Source organism: Ochotona curzoniae, unplaced genomic scaffold (genome assembly GCF_017591425.1).
Source record: "Ochotona curzoniae isolate NIBS_2020 unplaced genomic scaffold, NIBS_Ocur_1.0 patch5, whole genome shotgun sequence".
In the NCBI taxonomy this organism is placed as follows: Eukaryota; Metazoa; Chordata; class Mammalia; order Lagomorpha; family Ochotonidae; genus Ochotona; species Ochotona curzoniae.
In genome coordinates this window covers 1-25,793 of record NW_024467028.1, presented here as the reverse complement: position 1 = coordinate 25,793, position 25,793 = coordinate 1, and the positions used below count along the sequence as shown (strand labels likewise).

Genomic DNA, 25,793 nt, shown 5'->3' with positions numbered 1-25,793 from the left:
AGTTGGGACAATTTTGGGATACTTGTTCTTGTGATAGAGGAGGAAAACTCTTCACATCTCTCATGAGATCTCCCACTAGGGCAGGCATTGGAGTCCCAGCTGTTCACAGAAGATGCCCCAAATGCTTGGGCCCATTCCACCCACGGGAGAGACCCACATGGAGTTCCAGGCTCCTGGCTTCAGGCTGTCACAGCCATTTGGGGAGTGAACCAGTGGACAGAAGAGCTTTCTCTATAATTCTGTCTTTCAAATAAATAAAACATTCAAAAGAAGTAAAAAATAAAGTATCACTTCACTAGATGACCAGTGTAATGATTTCAATAAAAGCACTAAAATTTTTTTAATTTAAAAATTGTTTTAAAATTATTTTTTAAATTATTTCACTTCTGAGCTGTGTGCACATTGTAATTACCAGAGGCTGTTCATTCTCAAATAAGATGTCTCCTATTTGGGAATGCCTTTTGCTTTTGACAGGTGCCTGAGTTGTTATTATCTTCACAGACCAAGAATTTGCAGCCTTGTGTTTGCCCACCTGCTGCTGGCTGCACTTGGTCTGTTTTGGGACCCTACATAAATGATGGCATCTCACCCCAGGCCATGCTATCCCTGCTGTCATTGCACAGGACCATCTTCTGCTTCTCACAGGAGAGCCCTGATGGCCTAAACTTCCACCACCAGGAGAGAGGGAGGCTTCCAGGGGCCCAGTGGCATCTGAACTCATTTTCCACTTAGTGCTCACGGCTCCCTGCTTATGGCCTGGAAAAGCAGCAGCCTTGGGACCTTGCACCCATGTGGGAGACCTGAAAGCAGCTCCTGGGTCCTGGCTTTAGATTGGCTCAGCTCCAGCCATCACAACTATTTGGAGAGTGATTCAGCAGGTAGAAGCTCTCTCCTTCTCTCTGTAGCTCTTTCAAGTAAATGTAAGTAAATCTTTTTTAAAATAGGGCTGATTCAGAGAGGACGTGTGAGCATGTCAGGTTTTTTTCATTCAGAGTTTCCTATAGTTACTCACGTGGGCAGGTCATAGCACATATCAGAATACTGCTCTCAGAGGATATGGTCTCCAAATGGAGACGAACAAGGCAGCTGCTTTGGTAACAGACGGACACAGGTGCTGTTGCTGTGGATGGCGACAACAGGGTACGTGGAGTGACAGCACAATGTCAGAAAAGGCATGTCCAGGGAACTCTGGACCAGATCACCTTGTCTGCACCCTATTTCCTAGCCGGGAAGTCTAGCTCTTCAATGTCTTTAGTGCCCACATGACCCATGGGAGGAAAAGGACAAGGCGCTTCTCTGAGACCTCTTTATAAAGGCGTTAGCTGGGGCTAGTGTGATGCAACAGGCTAATACTGCACTTCTGAGTGCCAGCATCCCATATGGGTGTCGTCTCTTGTCCCGGCTGCCCCACTCCCCATCCATAAGTAGGCCCCTGCTTATGACCTAGGAAATCAGCGGAGAATGACCCTGCTGCCTTTCCATTATAACTAAGTAAATCTTTAAAATATATAAGCGCATTAACCCCACTGATGAGGGCAGAGCCTCCCCCTACCCCACCCCAGCTTCATCAGAACAAGAATTATTGGAGTGAAGAGGGTCCTTCCCCTCTTGTCACAAGAACCCCAGTATCTGGTCCGTGAGAGCCAGGGGTGGCTGGGCTGGAGTTCACCCTGGCAGCCACGGGAGAAGCAGGGAATGGACCCACCCACTGTTCCTGACCCCTGGGGAGCCACCCACAGCCCACCAGCCTACATGGCAGCCTTTCCTCAACAGAGACTGAACCTCTGAATATGCACCTCCACCTGTGATGCACTCACCACCATCCTGCAGGGCTCTGGAGTCTTGGGCTGAATCCTCCCCAGAGAAGCTTCAGGAGCCCCTCTAGCTGCTCTCCTGGAAGCTAAGAGGGTGTGCAGACAGTCTCATCCCAGGTAGCAGAAACCCAGCTTGAGCACAGAGAGAAACTGTGGCTCCCAAAGTAGCCTAACAGAAGAGTTAGATTCAGGTAGTAAATTCTGTGTCTAGGACAGACCACCTCTGCCTCCCTCCTTGCTTCTTCCCCTGGCCCCACCTCTGACACCGCCTCCCTTGTACTGTGAAATAGGTAGCACCTGATTCTTGGTGAAAAGGGGGCGCATCCTCTCGGCCTACAAATAGGCCAGGGAAGAGCCCAGGGCATTCCATCAGCCTGCAATGGCTGCTTAGCCAGGCCTCCACTCCCTGGTGCTGTCCTGGAGCTGCAGTAATTCATGCCAATTGAAACTGAAGTCACTGGGGAAAGATGCCCAGGAGGAACCTGGGATTCTATTAGAAACGGGAGCACAATGTCTGCCAAACAGCATGTCTTGGCGTCCACCCACCGCTCTTCATTACGCATGTGTTGTTCTTAATAATGCCCTCCAGTCGCAGGTGGTCACTGTTACACGGCAACAGCAGGCTTACTGGCTGGAGTCCACCTGAGGCTTTTCCTGCCTCTGAAACCAAACAGGAGCAATGTGGGGAGCAAGGAGGGTGATGGTTAACCAGGGCTGTGGCCTTTGGCTGTTCTCTGGACTAGCAGTGATCTAGCCCTGGAAACTTCTTAGAACTACACATTCCTAGGCATAAACCAGATTGCTGAATTAGAAACTTGAGAGGGGGGCCCAGCAACATGTATTTTAACAAGCCCTTTGGGTAACTACAGTGCACACTGAGGTTTGAGGAGCACTGGGTTAGGGCACTGTTGCTCACACTGTGGCCCATGAACTGGCAGCATGGGCATCAGCTGGGAACTTGTTAGAAATGTAGTCAAACTCTTGCTCCTGGCTCCTGAATACAACTGGCAGATAACCTCGGATGATCTGTTTGCATTTCAAAGTTTAATAAGCGCTGGGTTAGGGGGTCTTATATGTGTGTGTTTGTAAAAGGTTTATTTTAATTATTTGAAAGACAGGGAGAGAGCTCTTCCATCCTCTGGCTTACTCTCCAAATGGCTACACAAGCCAGAGCTGAGCAGAGCTAAAGCTAGGAGCCAGGAGTTTCTTCAGAGTGTCCCCTGTGGGTGCAAGAGTCCAAGTACTTAGGCCATCCTCTACTGCTCTCCCAGGCACATTAGTGGGGAGCTTGATCAGAAGTGGAGCAGCCAGGACTTAAGCTGGTGCCCATATGGGATGCCAGCATTGCAGGCAAAAGCTTAAATTATTAGACCACAATGTGAGCCCCAAGACGTCTTGAAGAGAGCAGAGATGAGTAAAGCTACAATAGCAACAAGTCGCACACAGGACTGCCTATCAGCAGCACTGGGCCCTGTCACTTCTCTTTGGCCCCCAAGTTGAATTCCTCTTAGCTCAGCGGAGAAACGAATCCTGCACTGAGGTTAACCTGAAGCTGGAAAGTGAAAGACTCAGCTGAATATGCCAGAGTGGGGCCTGGAATGCATGGAACAAAGAGTGGTCATGAAGAAAGGCGGCTACTGCACTTTCCAATTATCTTAAGGCAGGTAAAGGAGGAGAAAAAAACTGGACAGGACTTAAATGTTTGATTTCTGGAGAAAACTGTTCTTTCTAGAACACTAGAACTTTCTGGGTCCTGGGGGTGTGCTGTCTTGTCCAGTAGAGGAGCCTCTGAGCGCCAGGTAGCTGGCCAGCACTCACAGCCTTACCAGAGTGTTGGGGACTGCAGAAGTGTTACAGTAGTTCTCACGGGCAAAGCCTTCACCAGCACTCAGGGAAATGTGGCATCCTCCCACAAACCAGTGTCAGCTCTCATCTCTCCAACTCTCACTCCCCCTCTGCAGATAACCAGTCCCTTTCAGTTCTGGTTGATTTTTCCTGTGTTTCTTTGGGATAGGTGGTTAGATACATATGTTTGCCTATATTCCTTCTTTACAACAGGAACCGTGGCTCATTATGGTAACAGTTTGCATTTTGAAGACTGTGTTGACATGCCTTGATTCAGAGATCCTGCCTTCCCTTGCCTGCACAGATCTCCCTGGTATGCAGGGGAACTCAACCCAGCTCTCCTATATGGATTGCAGAGACCCAACAACTTGAGCCATCACTTGCTCTCCCTGAGGGTGTGCAGTAATCAGAACCCTGAGCCAGATGTTGATGCCGAAAACCACATTTAGGTACGTGGGTGTGAGACATGCACTTCTTAACTACAAGGCCCAGTGCCTGCCCTCACCTTCACTTTTGACTGGATTCAGTCACTGATGTTGACCATGTTGCATAATTACTTGGACAGTTTGGTTGATCTCCAAGTGGGTATGTAAACTTCTTCAGCAGCAGCCACCCACCTGCCATTCATACCAGGGTAGCAATTTCCATTTCACTGGCTCTTCCCCAAATCAACTTTCCTGAGCTTTCCTTATCTGGGTGACTCCTTATCCTTGACCCCAATCTTTTCATCTCAGCAGAGATTCGAAGCTAAGAAAGTCTGTCTTGCAACAAGCCATAGTTCTAGAATGCTGATTTTCCCCAAGGACAGTCATTCCTTAGCCCCACTGCTACACCCTTTTGTTGTTTAAAGATTAATCTATTTGAAAGAGTTACAGAGGGAGAGATGTTTTCCACCTACTGACTCACTCCTCAGATGGCTGTGATTTCTTGCGTTGGGCCAGGCCAAAGGCAGGAGCCAGTAGCTTCTTCCTAGTCTCTCATGGGTGGCACGGTAGGGCCTTCCTCTGCTGCTTTTCCTAGGCCATTAGCAGGGAGCTGATCAGAAGTGGAGCAGTCAGGAGGACATGGACTGATGCCTACAAGGATGCCAGCAGTGCAAGAGGTAAGTTAACTAGCGGCATAACTAGGAGCAGATGACCCAAATGCTGGGATCCCTGCTGCGCACAGGCGGGACCTGGATGGAGTTCCTGCTTCTAGCTTTGACCTAGCCGAGTCCTAGCCATTGTAGCAATTTGGGAAAGTAAACAATAGGATGGAAGATTTCTATTTTTCTGTTACTCTGCATTTCAAAATAAACATACTGAAAAATTATTTAGGGCCCAGCATGGTGGCCTAGCAGCTAGAGTCCTTGCCTTGCATGCACCGTTTTCCCATATGGACACTGGTTCTAAATCCTGGCAGCCCCACTTCCCATCCAGTTCCCCGATTGTGGCCTGGGAAGGCAGTCGAGAATGTTCTAAAGTCTTGGGTTCCTGCACCCATGTGGGAGACCCGGATGAAGCCCCAGGCTCCTGGCTTTGGATCAGCACAGCTCAGCCGTTATGGCCACTTGGAGAGTAAATCATTGAATGTTAGATCTTCCTATCTCTCCTCCTCTCTGTATATTCGACTTTGCAGTAAAAATAAACCTTTTAAAAAAATTTAAAGCCCACATTAGGGGTTGGCACTGGGGCATAGTAGGTTAAACCTTTGCCTGTGATGCCAGCAGGTTCTGGTTCATGTCCCAGCTGTTCCACTTCTGATGCAACTCTATGCTATGGCCAGGGAAAGCAGCAGAGGATGGCTCAAGTCCTTGAGCCCCTGCACCCACATGGGAAAAATAGAAGAGGCTCCAAGCCCAGCTCTGGCTGTTGCAACCATCTGAGCAGTGAACCAGTAGATAGATGGAAGATCTCTCTCCGTCTCTCCTCTCTCTGTAAACCTACCTTTTAAATAAAAATTTAAAAATCTTGTTTTCAAATTAAGAGTGCATAGTAAACATTTTTAGGTAAGCAAAACTAAGCAGCAGGTATCTGAAGTAAATAGTGCCTACCTTTGAAAATAATAAAAAGAATCTGGCAACCGTAAAGCTGAAGGAAATTTTATTTACTGACAGGTTAAAAACTGTAACTCCAGGCAGTGCAGAGCACTGCTGAACCCAATACAGAGAACTGGCATTAACACACAACAATGAAGCAATGCTACATTTTTTTTTTTTTTTGGCAAAGTGCTGTATTGTTCAGTCTGTATAAAACCAACCATCTATAAATCAGTATTGAAATTTCTATAAAAACAGGAAAAAGTTTAGACAGTGGCTCAAGAAAACAAGCTGCCATTTATGCATAGATTGATGTACAGTATATGATGTAACCAAACGTCCCTTTTGAGTTTTCAAGTTGATGAAAATAACACATTGAGAAGGCACATAGTACATCCCCACTACTCTTCCCATCTTGGAAACTCTGAAAAGCAAATGTGTTCACAATTTTGCTTGACCAAAAAATATATATATATATTATATAACAATAACAATAAAAACTTTTTTTTTTAAAAAAAAAAACCCTCCACAATGATTGTTTAAAGAACAAACCTCTGGAGGAAAAACAAACAAAACCACCCGTCCTCCCAGCCTGAATGCACACAAACATAACCTCCCCAAGTACTGGTTTGGTTTTCACACGTCCACCTAGACAACAAATACTAATACTTCAGGCTGATACAACGAAAAACCAAGCACTGAACACTTACAGTTTTTAAAAAGAATGTCCTAAGGAAAATTCTCTATGATGTATGGAACCTCGTCCATGGGAGTGACCCTCCTGTCACCAGTACCTCCTCCTGCATGCAGGGTGCTGCCTCAGGGGGTGGATGCCCCAGCCTGTCTGCTCTCCAGCTCCTCTTTCTTGGCCCTTCTCACCATGTCCACTGGTGTCAGATTTTCAAGTGATACCCGTGTGTGGTTGGGCTAACCCCACTGTATGAGTAATGTGTAGGACGTTTAAGTAAAGCATTTAATATAACATTGTAAGCAATAAAGTAAGTAGAGATGGCCATTTGCAATTTGTCAGCAAGGCTGATGGTCACAAAGCCATCATGATAGAAGCCCATCTCTATAAACTGTTGACCCAGTATTGGTGGGCCTTGTGAAATAAAAAGGTAATTGTAAGGTAACACTAGAAACATATACTAGTATCTCCCAGTACTAGGAGCAGTCTCTTAACTGACTCTAAAAGCAAACAAAAAATAATCTTAGAAACACTTTAGCTTTTTTCACCAACCAACTTCAATGTCAACCTTCTAGTTACAGTCCTTTCTTTTTCTTTTCCTCCAGCTCAAGGAAAATAAGAATAAAAATGTACCTTTTCCTTGTTTTATTCTTGAGACGATATAAAGACAATACATTTCCTAGAGACGGACGAGAAAGAGCAAAGAAACTTGGCTTTCGTGCAGACACAGATGACCAACCAGTGTATGCCACAGACGCAAGAAGCCAAAACAAGTGATGCTGAACTTTAGTAAACTGTTCCCAGCACTGATACAGCTGGGGAAGAGTGTAAATGCAGCAGACTGCTTGAGAATTAAAAAAAAAAGTACAGGAAACTGAGGAGGACAAAAGCACCCTGCAATAGGAGTAAAAACATCCCATCACTTTTCATCTTCTGCAAAAAAAAAGTCTCTAGCCAGCCAAGCATGAAATGCATTGCCACAACAACTAATGGGTGGCTAGCTTCATAGTACATATGCAGGATATAATTCAGTCAGCAGAGAAAGAAAACTAAACATAGCTTTGGCAGACAATGTTTTATTAACAAAACCACAAACTTTCAGAAACAGTGCATTGTAAAAGCTAAGAAACTCATCCACGAGGCACTGCTTGTGTGCCAAATATTCCAGATTTTTTCCAAATAACATTCTATGCCACTAGTCTAGAAACAAGAGCTACTAAATTCAGAGGGTCCTCCTTGTTCTCTGATCCCATTTTCAAGGAATATGCCCTAAAGCACACTGTAAACCACTGATGTTTACAACAGCAAAATGAGTAAACTCAGTGTACTTTGGCCATATTTCAGAGAATACTTAACAAGTCAGCATCATTCTGTATTATTATTGGTCTTATGTCTTTAGATGCCAAAGAAACTTTTCTAGACTGAGAACTTCCAACTGAACTGTTAACCATTTTCTTCAATATGTGCCAAGTTTAGACGAAACCTTAGAAACTCACTTCACAGACACCATAGCAGGGCATCATAAGTGGTCTGGTAACCCTAATCCTGTTGAGAAGTCCCAACAATCAAACACTTGTCTTCTGGGTAAAGGACACAGAAAAGTTGGGCCCTGGGACCAACGAAGAGGCAGTAACTAACAGATGTAAATTGTTTAGTTATCAGGAAATCTTAAAATCATAGCTAAGACCAATGCATTTTATATACAGATCTGTTCTCTCTGCCAAACAAACTCTCATGGCTAAACTTTTGTAGCTGGTGTGGCACTAACCACGCATACACACACAGAGACCCCCACACACTTGGGCTCCCCAGCAGAAGACAGTGAACTGGTCAGTTTTCAAGTCAAAGAATGGCCCTCGAACAGTCGATTTAAAACACACACACAAGCACACACACAGGCCTTCGGGAAAACTTCACCTTGTCTCCCAAATCTGGTAAACAACTGCAAATAAGTAACAAACTACAAAATCTTGACAATCTTGGCCCATAGAAAACAAATAAATAAAGGGGAAGCCCACATGGGGGAAGGGCGAAGGGGGTCCTGCCTCTTGTGTTAAAGAGACATCCTGGCACTTGGGCGCAGCCAGTGGACGAATCTGACACCAGCACAGAAGCAGCCCTCCCTGCCCTGAAGTACACGACACTCTGCCTAGGCTCCCTGGCCTAACTCAGGTAGCAAGGGCTCAGAGAAGATGGACAGGTGAGCCATGCCATGCCACTGGGCAGGAGATGCTCCTGGCAGAGGACACCAGTGAGGGTCTGTGGTTCAGCCAGACCCCCGCGGCAGTGGGAAGAGACTGGAGGTAAGGAAGTCCATTTTGCTTCGAGTCAAGGCAACTGGCCTACATGTGAGTGGAACTTTCTGCCCTGGCCACAGTAGCACCAATGCCGTGGGCAACAGCAGTGACAGCGGTGCCCCAGTCCGCCATCACTAGAGTCAGTAGGAAGGCCTCGGAAGTTCGCACAGGTTCAGTTTGAGAGGGCCCAGAGTGATACTTCTCCCCTCTCGGTGGTGGAGGCCCCCCACCCGAGGCCAGAGTGGTTTCAGAGTGTCTGAAGTAAAAACGCAAAATGAATTCTTAAAGTTACCCCGTTACCCCGCTTCAGGTGCTGGGAGAGCCATCGCCAGAAAGCCACCCTGGCCCGTGCCTGAGTTGGGCAGGCAGGGCTTGAGGGCAGAGGGCTGCTCCTCGTCTGCGCAAGTGCACATGAGAAGACTACTCCTTTTCTCAGGCACAAGCACAAAGCTGCACACACACATATATCATGTGCAGTCATGCCAAGTGCCCAAATGACACCCAAGTTCATTGCTCACACGAGGTGGGCAATAGAGCTAGCAGGAAAGAACTAAAAAACAGCTTAAAATATGAGGTGAAGAGGGGTCAGGCTGGGACTTGGGTCTTCCACGTCATTTCGCAAACCTAATATAATCCCTTTGCACAGGAGACCCGTGCCTTTGCCCACGACATCTGCCAATGTCTGTACCACATCACTGGTCAGATAACAATTACTAAAGTACTGCTCACTAAAGCTTAATGTACCTGAATTCCAACACGAACTGCATTACTAATCTGGAAAAAAAAAAAAAAAAAAAAAAGAAAACCCCACAAAACCACACACACAGAAATGTATCAAGTTTTCTTTCAAAAGGGAGTCCAGCCATAATTCCACTATATCCGTGGCAACTCGCATTTGTTAATGCTCATGTTAGTGTAAAAATGTATTCATTATATACAGAAAAGATGATCAAGTACTGGTCAATAAAGTGTATGGCTGACCCTGAGAATAAATTTTTGTTTACTCAGAAGATTAATACAAAATAAAACAAAACCAAAAGATGCCTATTCTTATACTTGGGAAGACATGTCTTTAAAATGCTAATTCATGTACACGTCAATAAAGACACCCCCCAACACCAAACACTGTAACTTGTATTGATATGTCAAAAAATATTCTGAAAAAAATCTACAAAAAAGTAAATATTAGGAGCAAGGCGTTATGTGGTACCCGGCACATAAACAGGGTTTTCAAAAGTATCCACAACGTGACTGGTCACCACTGGCTGTGAAGAAACAGTGTGCTCATGGCACAAATCCATGTGTGTACACAAATCCAGTGAGACCAACCAAAACTTGAAATTCTTAGTAATTGTACTGACGCGGGCAGGGCTGGTGAACAACCCAGCTATTGTGCTTGACTTGCCGGGAGTGGCAATCCCTGGTAAGATTTTGGCGACGAAGGCTATTTCTGTTCAGAGACTGTTTTTCACTATGTTCTTTCATCCACTGGGAAGGGCGAAAGCTCTTGGATTGTTCCAGAAAAGCTGCATGAGCAGCAAAAGCTGCGACATAGCAGCGGATGTGCTGCTCCATCTCATTCTGAGCTTCCACTCTGAAACAGAAAAAAATAGTGGGGATGCATGCAGTTAGCAGGATTTGGAAATGACACTGACAAAGTCACTTAGCACTTCAGCTCGCCACACCCTTCTTTAAGGCTGAACAAGAGCACTGACTCGGGGTGAGGGTAGGGGTGGGGGCAGTGGCAGAGAAGCCAGCTTGTGGTGCAAATAAGCCACCTACCCCAGCTGGCTCGGACACCCCAGTTCACTTGGACTGTATTTTGATTATAGAGCACAAATTCATACACACTCCTCTGGGGGTGGGATCAACATCACTGAATATCGGTATCAGGGTCTCCCGTCCCACGGAAGAAATCACCCAACACTGGAGAGCGTCTCAGAGGCACTTTATTCAGACCTTCCGTTAAAACCGTTATGTCCGTTAATTCCATTATGCAGAAGCCCCTCCCCTGCCAAGCCCCTGGCTTATATGTCAATCCTGTCCAATCAGCTTAAAGATCACCAAGGCACAGCAATCAGGGCAAAGGGCCAATCACGGGGCAGGAAATTGTCAGTGCCCCCAACAATCGGCACCTGATAAACATTTTGCAAATATTACATATTTTAGTTCTCATCAAAATCTTTAAAGAGTATATTCATTCTTAGTTTATACTGATTAGGAAACAAGCCTTCCATCTATATATTTAAGAGAACTAGGCATAAGAAAATTCCACTCACTGAACACTTCTCCACATAAAAATCTACTGCTTATCATGGAAGGCACATCTGTTTTTGTTCACAGCACACCATGCCATATTCTGCATTTTCATTTATGGCAACATTTTAAAGATCCTTGAAGGACAAGTGATCTTAAAATACATACAGTATGGGGGCAGCACTGTGGCTGAATAGGCTAATGCTCCACCTTCAAGTGCTGGCATCCCTCATTGGCACTGGTTCGTGTCCCAGCTGCTCCACTTCTGATTCAACTCTGTGTTGATGACCTGGGAAAGCAGCAGATGGCCCAAGTTATGTAGCCACGTGAGAGACCTGGAAGAAGCTCCAGGCTTCTGGCTTCACATTGGCTCAGCTCTAGCCATTGTGGCCATTTGGGAAGTGAACCAACAGATGAAAGATTCTAAACAGTTCTCCTTATCCATGTAAATCTGTCTTTCCAATCCGTTTTAAAAAAAACAGAGTATGATTATTTTTTTAAAGATTTATTTTTTCTTATTGGAAAGGAGATATACGAGAGGAGATTACAGAATAACTACTGTTCACTCCCCAAGTGGCTGCAATGGAGCCAATCTGAAGCCAGAAGCCAGAAGCATTCTCCAAGTCTCCCAAGTGGATGCAGGGTCCCAAGGCCTTGGGCCATCCTCTACTGCCTTCCCAGGCCACAAGTAGAGAGCTAAAGTGGAGCACCTGGGACACAAACCAGGGCCCACATGGGCTCCCAGCAGATGCAAGGCAAGGATTTAGCCACTAAACTATTGTGCTGAGCCCTATTATGTTTTTCATATGAAAGCTAATCAGACATGAGGGATCCAAACTGCATTCACACATGGCACAAAATGTTCTAAGGCACTTCATGATGATTTTCCACAGGACGAGCAGTTGTTTGCTCTGCCTTAGCATCACTGGAGGAAAACAGTTCTTTCAACATGGACTTGTAGTTGTATAACTACAATAGGCCACACTCAGAGACTACAAAGACAAAGGAGAGTGAGCCTTGAAAAGTAGGCATGAGCCCTGGGTCTTCCTACACAGACTGACAGCACCTGTCACCCAGTCTCACAGGGAAGATACTTACTCTGTATCCATGAGTCTTATAAGCAGCTTTTCCTGGCCCTACAAATGTTAAATGGTGAACTATTAAATCACTAGTAAGATTTTAAAATGCTACTTTAATTTTACTGTTAGGAAGTGGTCAACTCTATTCAAGCTGCCTTACTATGGGTCACTTAAGTCACATACACAAGTTTTACTTGAGACATAATAGTTTATAAACTTCAACAAACAATATCTATAAAGGCTACAATGCAATAAAACACATATGCCAGAGCCCACACTAATTATGAAGCAGCGTACTTTTATGTGCTTTACTGAACTATCCCCGAGGACACACAGGCCAGAAGCATTGTAATCTGTGAAAGATGCAGCTGTTTACAACAGTTATTCACCTGCCTTTGGTACCACCCAATTCCCGTCTTGATTCAGTGAGGTCTGCCTGATAAGAACCTCAAATTTCAGAACAAGAATGCTAATAATCTTTCGGTTACTATTAACAATTGCAATAACAACAGGATTTGTGCGACGAATTCATACAAAGTTCAGTGTATTTTCATCATTTACATATGGAAATTTACCTATCTTATGTTAAATCTACAATATATGAATGCAAAAACAGGATACAATGCTCTGACTACATCAAAATTGTAGATGCATTAACAATCGGGTGCTTTGGAGGCAGTCTGGACAAACTCAGTGAAATACCATAGGTACTACCAGGGACCCCTGAGAATGGGTTGAGTAGTACAAAAACATGTACTGATGCAAAATGGTGCATATCACTGTCGAAAGTAACAAGTAGTAGGAGTCCCACTGAGGTTAGAAATGCATAAAGGGTCAGTGGATGGGCCCAAACAAGGGAACACACTGGACAAGTGGAAGGAGAAGCCATAGGATAGTAACCACACACATTTGGGAGTTGTGGGAATGTCACATCAAAAGTTCACATTTCTACGTATTTGCATTTTCTGCAATGCACAAGTACTGCTTCTGTAAGTGGCTTTGCAAAGCTGTTGACCACATGTATACTCACATACACGCTTAACCTTTGAACAGCAACCAATGCCAGTGTTTCCAGTATTAACTAATCATGCTAAATTCTCATAAAGTTCTCTTAAAGATGCAAAATTTGAGGGAACTGAAGAAACCAAGCTGAAGAACTATAAACAATTCAGCATTACCTCCAAAATGCCGTATTTGTATTTAAAATGTTTGCTGGAATGCTTCTTGACAAATTGAATAAAGTGCCAGTTAAAGTAGCATTTCCCATTAAGCACCTTACCCAGTCCATAGCCTGGGATTATGTAGCTATATGAATGAACTGTCATTTTGGTGCAAACAAAATGAAATAATTTGACCTCCAAAAGATCCTCTACGATGTTGGGACTGGAGAGTGCAACACACTCACAAAGTTAACATATTAATGAGCTGCCTGAGCCTTGTTTGTATTTGGCAAACAGGAAACAGAAGATATGCACAATGGTGTAGTTATTGGAAAGAGGCATTTAGTTGACAGCACTAACCACTGGAATATTTTCATCTATTCCAAAAAATTTCACTTGGACTCCTGAGCCAAGAGGGAATGAAATGGAACCAGTGCCAATATTACCATCCTTCCAACCCGCTCCATGCTAACACCAGGGGGAATATTCCATTGCCATGTGTGACAGACTGTCTGCACTTTGAGGCAAATACCCTGATAAAGGATGTCACTTTAGAGGGAGGAAGCCATCTCAGATATGTTCCCTGGATATGATATCTGGATGAAGGCCAGAAGATGTCTTTTAAGTTTGTTTTGGAGTATTCTGTCTTCACTGACTGGACATCTCCCTGAACGAACCAGGGCCTCCACCCACCTGCCATTCCAACTTCACACTACCATTTCACACTACTGGGACCCCACGTAACAAAACCTCATTTCAATGTGAACTTTTTCCTATACAACTATAAGCAGAAAACAACTATAAGCAACTTTGTTAAAGCTGTCATCTTAGTTTACACTTCAGACATTTTACTTAGGTTTTCAAGTGTAAATACCATTTGATGTAACCTAAGACTATGTGGAAGAAAAGAGTTTAAGACATCATATTCTGCGGGCTGGTATGATGGCTCAACCAGCTAATCTTCACCCTTCAAGGGCCAACATCCTATATGGGTGCTTGTTTGTGTCCTGGCTACTCCACTTCCTGTCCAGCTACCTGCTGATGACCTGTGAAAACAGTGGAGGATGGCCCCAGCCTTTGAAACCCTAGACTCATGGGGGAGATAGGAAAAGGCTCCAGGTTTCTGGCTTCAGATTAGCTGGGCTCTAAATATTGCAGCCATTTGAGAAGTGAAACAGTGGATGGAGGACTTCTATCTCTTCTTTTTGTAAAATCTTCCTTTCCAATAAAATAATCTTTAACAAACCAAAAAGAGACACAATATTTTAGTTGGAATTGATCTCCTAAATAATCCAGGCTATAATGTGCCAGTCACATTCTAAGATACTAAGGAGAAATACCAGGCTTTTATTTCCATTCAGAACAGCTACATGTATGAGAACTCTATTATATAACTGGGATCTTGCTACAACTAACTTTGAAAAATCTAAAATGTGCAAGCTTTTAAAAAAATATTTTAAAAACACATCACTATGCTGAAACTTTTAGAAACTGCCCAACAAAACTGCTTTGCATCTTCTAAAAGCCTAGTTTTCACTTTAAGCAGAAACAAATGAAATGCACCCATAGCAGATTGCCTAGAGAGAAACATGCTGGATGACGCACCTGGGACTACCCGGATCTTGAAATTCCTCGGTCCTGCAGTTGGTCTCACTGAGACCAGGACAGGAGTTGTGCAGAGCATAGACCGACATGCTGGGATGTTCAATGAGCAGGTTTTCCATCGGACTTGTTTCCACTTTGATAGTGGTTAATCCACCTGCGGTGAAACATGGGGGAGGGGTGATAAACCAGCTCTCCTCCATTGGGCAGGACTCAAACTGGAGGAAACAGGAATCAGTTGTGTCAGCCAAGCACTCCACAGATGTAGGCAAACAGGAGAAGACGGAAGGATGCTCAGTAGGTGGCTCTTCAAGGATGTCATCTTCCTCTTCCTCCTCCTCTGCTGGGAAACCAGTGCAGGTATCTGGATGGTGGGCCACGTGCAGCGAAATCCCATGGGAAGGGAATTATCATATCACGAAGTCACCATGGAGACGCCCATCCAAGTCACAGTCAAGAAAAGAGACGATACTGTTAGTGCTCACATTCCTCCCTTGATATGGGTCAGAATCAAAACAATTTCTAGGCACTCAAAACAATCACACAATCATTTCCTAGCACCGTGTGTGTGGCCAAAATGTGGGGAGTACACTGACTTGCTGGAAAGGTCTCAGGGCTCTTCTGCTCTGCTGACTGAACACTGGGGCCCATGGACTACTGCCTGTTGGATAGGAGTTGCTCCTATTCAAGGGCCTCTCAGAGTATCAGGCTCTAAATGCTGCAACAGTGGATAGTCTGACGTCAATCAATTTCACTGACTGATCATCTGGTGCCAAACTCTTTCCTGCAATCTATTTTTAGACATTCCTGTTTACTTACTTCTAAGGCTTAAGACCTTCGGAGGTATTAACTCAGATCTACAAAAACTCAAAGGCAAATGTTGCCACTTTCACTGTGAAAACTAACCATGGGCAGTTCCTTACCTATGAAGTCCACAAGAATCCATTCATCATCCTCTTTCTCACTGAATTCTGGTTCTTGGTTGGAAGATGTAGTGACTTCACCCACAAACATTTTATTCAGCCTCTGGAACATTGTTAAGGCAAGCTTGAGACTTTGGCTGGATGTCTTTATAGTGAGATTTCAAAATTTTGTCTTTAGTCGGAATGGCTCTGAGTAGAAATTAAAGTGCGCAAGGTGCTTATTCAACTTAGGTGAAAAACAGAAAGAACTACTATCCCTAAAAAAAGAAAAAGAAAGAAAAGGTAATATTATGCATCAGCATGGGTATTTTATAAGTAGGTTTGTACACATACATACACCCTTAGAAGCACATGCCTTAACCTACATTCTATGACCACTTCCTCCCATGCAAGTCAAATACAAGAAATCCAACCTTTTTTACAAGTAATTATGAATCAAGTATTCAAACGTAACCTGTACATATCTGAGTAGAAGTAAGTGGGAAAAAGGTGGGTCTTGTTCACACCTGTACTTCTATATGGGATGAACATGAACAATGATTTCCAACTACAAAACTCTTTCTCGCTATCTATTAGTGTCCTTGGTCTATGATACTCAACCATGTACAAGTCAGGTGAATCCAGCTCTGGGGCCTGGTCACACCACTGGGCCAGGCCCTCCCTGTCCCTTGCTGCATCTCTCTGTGCTGTATTTCTTGGACAGGCCAGTGGTCACACCTATGTACACTACTAGTCTCTAAAAACAGCACACTCTAGTTGGCAGAACAATTCCTGCAGCTGGAATGGAGACATGCAAACTACACGTGAATGTGCTGGGCAACAAGAAACTCTGGAAATCCCACTCCTGTGTCACGGTTTAGTGAGCCATGCTGTAGCTGGCAGGCCCAGGCTCCAGGCCCACCTTGGCTGCAAGGCGCTGCGCCAGTTAGGAAGCTACACATCCTCAGTAGAGTTCCTACCTCAGGGAACTCTGAAGAACTAAAGGTCCAGTTTGATGTATCCATGTCTGCTTGGTTACATAACAAAAGAGCTTTTCATTTCCCCTGATAAACTTGCTCATACATATTGATTACCCTTATCTCCCATAGCAAACAGCAACAACTGCCCTGTCCGGTCACTCAAGCCCTCAACAAGCCCTGTGGACTGGGGCCCAAACCCACCTCCTCCTCCCATCATTCTCACTCAGCCAGCCTGCTGTCGCTCCCAATTTTGCCAAAACCACTTCTTAAACAGTTTCCCTGATGCTCTTGTTAAATGAGAAATGTAGGTCATTAGGACATGCACCTTGCAAGGTACTTGGCACAGTTCTCCATCCAGGTCAACCACAAGTCAGCAAATATTTACTGGGAACCTATCACACACTTAGTTCAGGGAAAAAGGCACTGGGAGAGGCCTTCGCACAGCAAGAGACAGCCTGGCATGGATGTCATGGGAGGAAAAGGACACAGTGTTCCTCACACCAGCTGGGTAGACTGGCAATAAATCAGTAATCTTAAGTGGTTGAGAAGCCAAGCGAGAGGGCGCAAGAACACAGGGGAGGAACCAGTACTGTGGCATAGGGGGTTAAACTGCTGCCTAAGAAGCAAGCATCCCATATGGGTGCTGGTTCAAGTCTTGGCTGCTGCACTTTCATTTCACTTCCCCAATGCACCTAGGAAAAGTGCAGATGATAGCCCAAGCACAGGAGACCTGGATAGAGTTACAGCATCCTGGCTTTGTCCTGGACTGAAGAACATTTAAGCTAGAAGTTAAGGGCAGAAAAAGTCAAGCGTGATCCAGGTTTCCAGCCTACCTGGTAGAGGGATGGGGGAATCACTTAAGGGAAAGACTAGGATTGCTGCAGAAAACAGGCCGGACATTGCTGATGGCTCACTGGGCACTCTCCAAGGTGGCACAGCTGAAAATGGCACAGGGGATACAGGGCAGTGGAACGCAGGGTGTGTTCTCAGCTGGAGGAAGATTTGGGAGCTGCCAACCCAGAGTGGGTGACAGAAACCAGAGAGGCCAGGACCACTCAGGGATGGGGAAAGACACCTCAATGGTCAACATCTGTATGAAACATAAGCATCAGCCTTGAGCCCATAACTTCAGCCTCTTGACACCTGGTGTGTCAAACAATCATTTGCTAAGACCCCCTGGTTCAATTCCTTGTGTGCAAACCACAGCTGGCTGGCATGCTGCTGGAGTAAAACATCTCAAATACATGACAGAAGAATACTTCTGTGGCCACAGCTCACCATCCTCAGCCATTAATGATTACAAGCGGGTAAACAGGAAGTGTCACTTGCATAACCAGTCTTCTTGAAACCTTCTGGAAAGCAACATGGCCAAACTGCGGATCTAGGCTGAGCTTCATGCTCCAGGTAAGGGAAGTGAGGAGGAAAGCGGACTGTGCAATTGTATCCTCGGGCTGCAGGGCCACCATAGTCCTTCTCCTTTCCCCCTCCCTCCCAATCTTGTGCAATTCCAGCTCTGATACTAATCAGGGTTTCTGAACCAGGAGGCAAAAAGCAATCTGCAAAACCTTCTCACCACTTTTCTGTCACTGTGGGAGCAGAGAGCAGACTCAAGTGTGATGCTACTCCAGCTGAGCTAGCTAGGAGAACCATGCCAGTCTTCAGAGTACAGGGCAGCCCTCAGGCCCTGCCTCCACTATAGCTACAGTGCCTGGATGGCGAGGGGAGATGCCTCTGCTCTTCTTGTCTTCCCCCTACCTGTTGTTGGGTGAGGCTAAGACACTGGGGCTCAGCCCAGGTGCAAGGCAGAAGAAAATGCTGGGGCCCCTCTGGTGACAGCAGCCAAGTCCACAGAGTGGCAGGTGTGCATGCCTGCATACCATGCAACTGTGTAGGGCACAGGATCCTCCAGAGCAGCTTCTGCAATGCCCCATGGGTTCCCTGGCCAAAGACTGCCTCCTCATGTGCCATGGCCCTGCAAGGACAACCACCGTCAAGCAGGCAGCAGGGAAAGGGACAGACAAGCTGCTCATCCTGCATCTCATTGTTGGCATTCACACTAAGCCCCTGCAGAGGCAGGTGAGGGCAGGGCAGGGTAGAGGAAGCAGCGGGGAAAGAGGGCAGAGTCCCTGGGTAGGAGCACTTGCCTGGGCACCAGAACTTCTGGTACTAAGCCTCAGTCTGCCATCAGAAAAATGCGGAGACTATTTATGTCCTCTCTTTCCCCATGAACTTCTAACCTGATAAAGAGAGCTGAGATTGGTGTGGTATCACTAAGGGGTCAGAAGCAACTGGAAAACCTGACCCACCAGGCACACATAAAATGTGTTTGACTTATATGAATGATAAACTGGATTTTATTTAACTTTAATCCACTTACACTTAAAATTTGATAACTGAGTCAATTTTTGGAAAACCTTCAATCATGTCAGAAATAACCAGGGTGAATAAACCTACTTCTTCCACTGTAAATTTACATGCAAGTACAGATCAAGCATTCCCAATACTAGTCCTGCGGCTGGGCTGAAACTTACTATAAATATAAAATAGATATGGGGCTGTATTTCAAGGCCTCAGGATCCCAGCCCACCCAACAGAATACTTCAGGAGCAATCTTATGTTGAGATTATTTCGGATCTATTAAGTTACAAATATTAATAAAATTAATTTCTCCTGTTCTTTTTCCCTTTTTTTTTTTTTAAAGATTTATTTTTATTATTGTTTCATTGGAAAGGCAGATATACAGAGAGGAGAGACAGAGAGGAAGATCTTCCGTCCAATGATTCACTCCCCAAGTGAGCGCAACGGCCGATACTATGCCGATCCGAAGCCAGGAGCCTCTTCCGGGTCTCCCACGCGGGTGCAGGTTCCCAAAGCTTTGGGCCGTCCTCGACTGCCTTCCCAGGCCACAGGCAGGGAGCTGGAAGGGAAGCGGGGCTGCCGGGATTAGAACCGGCGCCCATATGGGATCCCGGGTGTGCAAGGCGAGGACCTTTAACCACTTGCGCCACCGCGCCGGGCCCTCTTTTTCCCTTTTTAATGTGGCTACCAGGAAAACTTACATGTGGCTTACAATCTCTTATTTTTGCTGAGCAGTGCTAATCTAGAAAAAAAAATCTTCCCAAAATGTTACTGGCACAGGACCCAGCCATTGCTCCACTGGCTAATCCTTCTCCTCTAAGCACTGTGGAGATCCCATATGAACACTTATTTGTGTCCCAGCTGCTCCACTTCCCATCCAGCTCCCTTTTTGCAGCCTAGGAAAGCAAAAGATGGCCCAAAGCCTTGGGACCCTGCTCTCACATGGTAGACCAGGAAGAGACGCCTGGCTTTGGATTGCTTAGCCCAAGCCATTGTGACCACTTGGGGAGTGAACCAATGCATGGAAGATGTTTCCGTTTCTCCTGTTTTTCCAATAAAAATAAATCTTAAAAAAAAAAAAAAAGTAATGGTGTAGACACTGTCTGGGTCTAGTCATTGCTGCTCTGACCTTGTGTCCTGTCCAGTGCTAATAGAGGTTCTCCATGGGGTGTGCTATATGTGCAGCTGAAAGACAAGGCATAGTTTCACACCCATCTCTTCACATGGCCACTGAATTTCTGACCTTCACAACTCCGGGGCAAAGATCATGCTAAAACAAAAGTTCTAGAGGCAGCCTGTGTCCAAAGAGCTCAAGTTTACAAAAGCAGCTCAGGAACTGAACAAAGAGGCAAAGGTTGGGGAGGTAAGTAGGTAGGTGGGTGGGTGGCTGGGTGGAGTAGCTGGGGTTCTAGGAGCATGCAAGCTTTCAGAGCAGCCAACCCCAGGCCAGCAGGCTCCTGGCTGAAAAAGGAATACAATGTATCTCAGGCCAAACAGTTGAGGAAAGTAGCTTTATGCCTGCTCTCTTAAAATAACCCATCCCACTGATTAAAACCATCCATTTCATTATAAAATCAAAACAGCATTTTGGGACTTTTACCAAACAAATAAGGGGGCCCAGTGTTGGGCCACAGTGGGTAAAACTGCTGCCTGGGACACTGGCATCTCCAAAGGGGCATGAGTTCGAGACCTAGTTTCACTTCTCATCCAGCTCCCTGCTAATGCGCCTGGGGAAAGCAGAAAATGGCCCAAATGCTTGGGTCCTGTACCTACACGGGAGACCTGGAAGCAACTCTGGGCTCCTGGCCTGGCCCAGGTCGGCTGTTGTGGCCATCTGGGCAGTCAACCAGCAGATAGGAAGTGCTATCTCTTCACTCTGTCTCTCCAAGTAGCTCTGACTTCCAATAAATATTAAATCTCTAAAAACAAAACAAAGTTGTTGTGCCACTCCCTTCTTGTCATTTGTTAGCATATTTTCTTCTACGTTTCTTTTTTTTCTTAAAATCACAGTTGTAGTCTAGAGGATGTGTATACATCTCGCTTAAGATTTTATTACTAGTGTTTCTGATGTCACACCAAGAGCAGAAATGTTCTGTGAGTAGAAAAAGCTGGTTGATTTTGATAACATGACCCACCAAAAGCAGTGGGGTGTGGTATCTCAAGGCTGCTCTGCTAACCTGCTTAGTCCAAATCAAGCTCTGCTGCTTGTAACCCTAGAGATAGTAACCACTTGGTGCCTGTTCCATCATTCCGTGCACCAGTGACAGGGTCTGCTGGCCAACAGGATGACTGCGTATAGCACTTACAGGGTCTGACACCTTGAGGCACTCAGGAAAGTTTAACCACAAGCTCATTGCAGGCTGTATTTGGGATTAAATCTCTTCCCTATAGGTTGCATGTAATAACGACAGCTCCAACTGAGTATTCATCCTACTTTGTGGATGAAAAATGAGAAAACGGAGTCCGGGAAAACTTAAGTTGCTTGCTTGAAAGTGAGAGACCAGCTTGGGGTGGAGCCAGCATCACAGAATAAAGCCACCCGATTCCAACCCCTGGCCTCTCCCTGCATACCAATTCGCACTCTCCTCCCCCTCAGTTGTGGGTTCTATAAACTGAACAAGTAGTGCTTTCCAGTTGGTTTTAGCTGCCAGTAGGAGGCTCCAAAAAGCAAAAAAGAAAAAGAAAAAAAAGTACACACTCTGAAGTTCTAACTTGAAAATGTGTGGACAGTTGGGGGCAGTCTGGACACATTAGGTGGTTAAATAGAAAAGCGGCCTCCAGGTTCCCATCTTCTTGGTATCACCCTCTATCTCTAGAAGAGATACCCGCATTGATTCAAGAAGCTTAACATCACTTCTGAACTGCCAAACTGAGCCATGTTGCCTTTGCTTGTTCTGCAGCAACCCAGTCTACTCAACTACTTAACAAGGGAGGTTATTCCCACTAACTTGGTAGTGGCAGTCCTGAAGGCTGAAGGAAGTGCCCCAAAGACTGCAGCAAGTAATCATTTGTTGCCTGTTTACATGGCATTCCGACAGCAGGGTCACTGGAAGAAGTGTGAAGGAGCACAGATGAGCACTAGACAGGGTAAGCCAAAGAGAGACCTTGGACACAGAAGTCAGGAAGGCCCTGGATCCAGGCAGGGCCCCGGGAACTACAGTGAGACTAAAAAGCTCCCCCGTGCTTTTCACACCTGCAAATGAAAAGCCTGTTCAATGACCAAGCACTGCGTGATTTCAGGGTCCTGGGGGCACGCTGAATCACAGTCCCACTCCCCGGCAAAGGACGCCTAAAGTGCTTGGGAGCTAAAGACGCGAAGGGTCTCCTCCAAGTCCTCTGGATTTACTGAGCACAAGGAATCCGGGAACGAAATAAAAACCAAGAGTCCCCCAGTAAAACCCATCTGCAATTTTGATTTTTTAAATCGGCTGTGCGGTCCTGAATACGTTAGTCAATCTCTGGGCCTCAGGATGCCTTTCTATTAAAGAATTGGGCCACTTGCTGGGGGCTTATTGTGAGGGTCGACTAGCACCAGGTAGGTGACAGCCCGGGCACACAGTAAAGGTGCGGTTTAAGAAAATAAGCTGGAAAAGCTGAACAAGCTATCAGGATCTCAATTAGGGCAGATCCCAAACAGAACCACCCCCTCTTGCCCACAGGTGAAACCTCAACTAGTGCTGTGTGCAACCAACTTGATCACGAAACAGGCGCTGGCCGGGCGGTTAGCACAGCAGATTCGCGCAGCCCCATAGCCTCCTGGGCTCCCGCCGGCCATCCGCCTGCACCGTCTCAAGGGTCCGGATTCCCGGTACCCGGAGCTCCCCCAGTCCCGACGCCGCGCCCTGGCTAGACGGGCAGCCCCGTCCCACAGCCGAGTCGGGGGGAGGAGGAGGAGAAAAAGGAGGAGGAAGGTCCGCCGCGGCCAAGAAAGGCCAGGCTTGGGGGAGGAGGCAGAAATCAAACACCCAACCGCCGCCCAGCGCCGGGGCCCGGCCCAGGTCCGCGCCGCCTCCGCTCGCACCCCGGCCGCTAGGGTCGGCCGAGGGTACGGGCGGCAAGAAGCGAGAGGCTTGGAGAGGGCACCACCGGCGGCCCAGGGGCAGGGCGCCCGGTCAGGCCCGGCGGGCTCGGGGACCGGGCTGCGGCGTCGAGGGTCCCTGGACGCCCGCCCCGCCGGCACTTACGTGCGCCCAAGTCCCCAACGCGGGGTACGCGGCGAAGGAAGCGGCTGCCGCCGGCTCGGCAGGGACGGGGTCGTTAGGGCGCGGGGCTGCTGAGGTAGTTTGAGGTCGGGAGAGGCTGCGCCTCGCTGGGTCCGGGTGGCCGGTTCGGGGGGCGGGCCGGCTCTCCAGCCCTCCTTGTCGCTGCGCCCCGAGCCACCGCCGGCCGTTCCGGTCCTTTTGTTGTTGTGCAGCGCTCGCAACAGCTGATCGGCCGCTCCGCCCGCGCCGGTCCGGCCGCCCCGCCCCAGGGCCGCGCCGGAGCCGACCCCGGCCAATCGGCGGCGCCCCGGCCCCCGGGCCGCCCTGCGAGAGGTTGTCACTAACGCACGTGACCTGGCACCGAGCCGGGGAGGTGCTCGTCAGTTAGAAACAAGCCCGGGCAACAAAAGCCGGGAGCGGGAAGAGGAGCCCAGGGGCGCGCGGAAGGGTGGGGCGAGGAGATGCGGGCAGGCCGGAGAGGGGGCGAGGGGCCGAGGGGGGGGTTGCCGGCAAGAGCCCAACGTCCGGGGACCCCTGAGGTGTCGGGGACCCGGAAAACAAGGACCATAAGGACACTTGAGTGTCGTCGGGGGGCGTAGGACCCCCAAACCTCATTCCAGCTAGAGCCGAGGTAACGCCATAGACTTAGGGCTTGAAGGCCGACCCAGTTCGGGGCCTGGGAAGGAGAGGCTGGGGCCCTGTCGTCGTGGGTGATGCCGGCTGGCTCAGAGCAGCAGAGCCCCTCCTGTTGAAGTAACCAACACCGGAGGCTGAGTGGACTTGGCCCAAGGGGCTGTGCCGCCAGACTCTGCCCGAAGTCAGGGAGGTGGAGGAATCATCTAGCGGGGGAGTTAGGAGCCCGTTCCCTACCCCTCCCCCCCAGCTCCACATCTTAGCCCTCTTGGGACCCAGGAAGTCATCACTTCTGCGCAAGTACCTGCAAGCTGGGCCTTCTCATGGAGCCTACCACTCACCGGGCTAGTTACAGGAAGAGGAAAATGAATGCTCTAGCAAAACACTTTCCAAACCAAAGCACATGCAGGTGGATGAACTGCCGGGAAAAGGCAGTCTGTTGACCTTATCAGCACTCCTTATCAGTCCTTGTTTGGGTGAGAGATCATTTTCTGACCTAACGTGCAGCGACCCTGGAAGGGCATAGCTTCCGTCCAGTACAGTAACCCGGAAGGCTCCTCATTCTGACACAAGCATCTTGTGGTCAGTCCACTTCCCACAACACTGGCTCTTAAAGACCCGTTCAAGGTATTGTCTGACATTTAACAGTAATGATCCAAAAATGGTGGCCACTTGATTACACATGTCACAAGGTGCTAGAGTCACACAGAATTGAACACGGATCATAGGTTATGGTAAATCTGCCTCATTCTGGGCCCAGCGCGATGGCATAGTTATTAAAGTCCTCCCCCTTGCACTCACCAAAATCCCATATGTGCACCGGTTCTAATCCCGGCAGCTCCACTTCCCGGCTTGTGGCCTGGAAAAGCAGTCAGGACTGCCTGGGACCCTGCATGCGCCCATGTGGGAGACCTGGAGGACGTTCCTGGGTCCTGGCTTTGGATGGGCACAGCATTGGCCATTGCGGTCACTTGGGGAGTGAATCAACGGATGGAAGATCTTCCACTCTGTCTCTCCTCTCTGTATATCTGACTTGCAATAAAAATAAATAAATCTTTTTTAAAAATCTGGCTCATCCTAATACCCTCTTACAGGTCATTGTTGTGTTAAAAGGCCCACAACACCATGTCTCCTCGGGAATCTGAAGAGCTGCTTCCATCCAGAACCCAGCATAATCTCAATGTAAAGGTTCTACAGGCCCATCTTTTTCCTGCTTGGTAATGTTTATCATGGCTAAAGACCATAGAAGCAAGCACCTAGTACCTTCCTGTGATAAAGGAAAGATGTGAGATAGGTTACACTTCCAAAGGTGTCCAGCACAAATCTTATCATGAAGTGAAGTCTGTTTTTCCTTCCCTTGAACCTGGGCTGGCCCTGTGACTGCTTCAGTTGATAGAATCTGGTTTCGATAGAGTGTTCTAAGTTCTCCAAGCCTAGATATGACGAAAGTCTGATAGCTTATGTGGAAAAAGCCAGTCACCACAAAATACCACTGGGCTGCAAGCAGGCCCACCCTGTGCAACAGATCCCTTGTTCAGCCCACCTTGGCTCGGGTACCAGACGCAAGAGCAGAAAGTCTCTTTAAAGTTCAGACACAGCAGACAGTTCACAGGGGCCTGAGGTAAGCCATTCCCACTTAGTCCTGGAAACATTGTAAAATCATGACTTTTTTTTTTTTTTTGCAGGGGTGCTCCCATCTACTGGTTCACTCCCCAAAAGCTTGCATGTTAGAGCTGAAGTGGGGAGCTGGGAATGCAGCTTATGTCTCCCATGTGGGTGGCAGGAACCCAATTATCTGAGTCATCACCACTCTCACCCAGGATTCATGTTAGCATGAAGCTGCAAGTTGCAGCTGGAGCTGGCATGGGAGATGCAGCGTCATGTAAACACTAGGCCAAACGTGTGTTTCAGGCATGAAATGCTGGAGTGCTTCAAAGTGGCCATGGATAACCCAGATACA

The 25,793-nt window shown here is 47.1% G+C and overlaps 1 protein-coding gene across 1 annotated transcript; it reads right to left on the bottom strand.

The window, feature by feature from the left end:
* Positions 1 to 8,679: 8,679 nt before the first annotated feature.
* On the bottom strand, positions 8,680 to 23,402 carry LOC121168085 (tumor protein p53-inducible nuclear protein 1). Its single transcript, XM_040997850.1, has 4 exons — positions 23,183 to 23,402; positions 15,682 to 15,938; positions 14,762 to 15,122; positions 8,680 to 10,255 (listed from the first exon to the last, which is right to left on the bottom strand). The coding sequence occupies exons 2-4, from the start codon at positions 15,791 to 15,793 to the stop codon at positions 10,006 to 10,008; spliced, it is 723 nt and encodes a 240-aa protein (XP_040853784.1). The 5' UTR covers positions 15,794 to 15,938; positions 23,183 to 23,402; the 3' UTR covers positions 8,680 to 10,005.
* Positions 23,403 to 25,793: the final 2,391 nt, after the last annotated feature.

Excerpts from the sequence above, each read along its gene's own strand:
- LOC121168085 (XM_040997850.1), bottom strand. The coding sequence starts at position 15,793 with ATGTTCCAGAGGCTGAATAAAATGTTTGTGGGTGAAGTCACTACATCT. Across the intron at positions 15,123-15,681 it reads GATTCTTGTGGACTTCATAG|ATACCTGCACTGGTTTCCCA; the intron begins GTAAGGAACTGC and ends CCCACCATCCAG. Across the intron at positions 10,256-14,761 it reads CAAGATCCGGGTAGTCCCAG|AGTGGAAGCTCAGAATGAGA; the intron begins GTGCGTCATCCA and ends TTTCTGTTTCAG.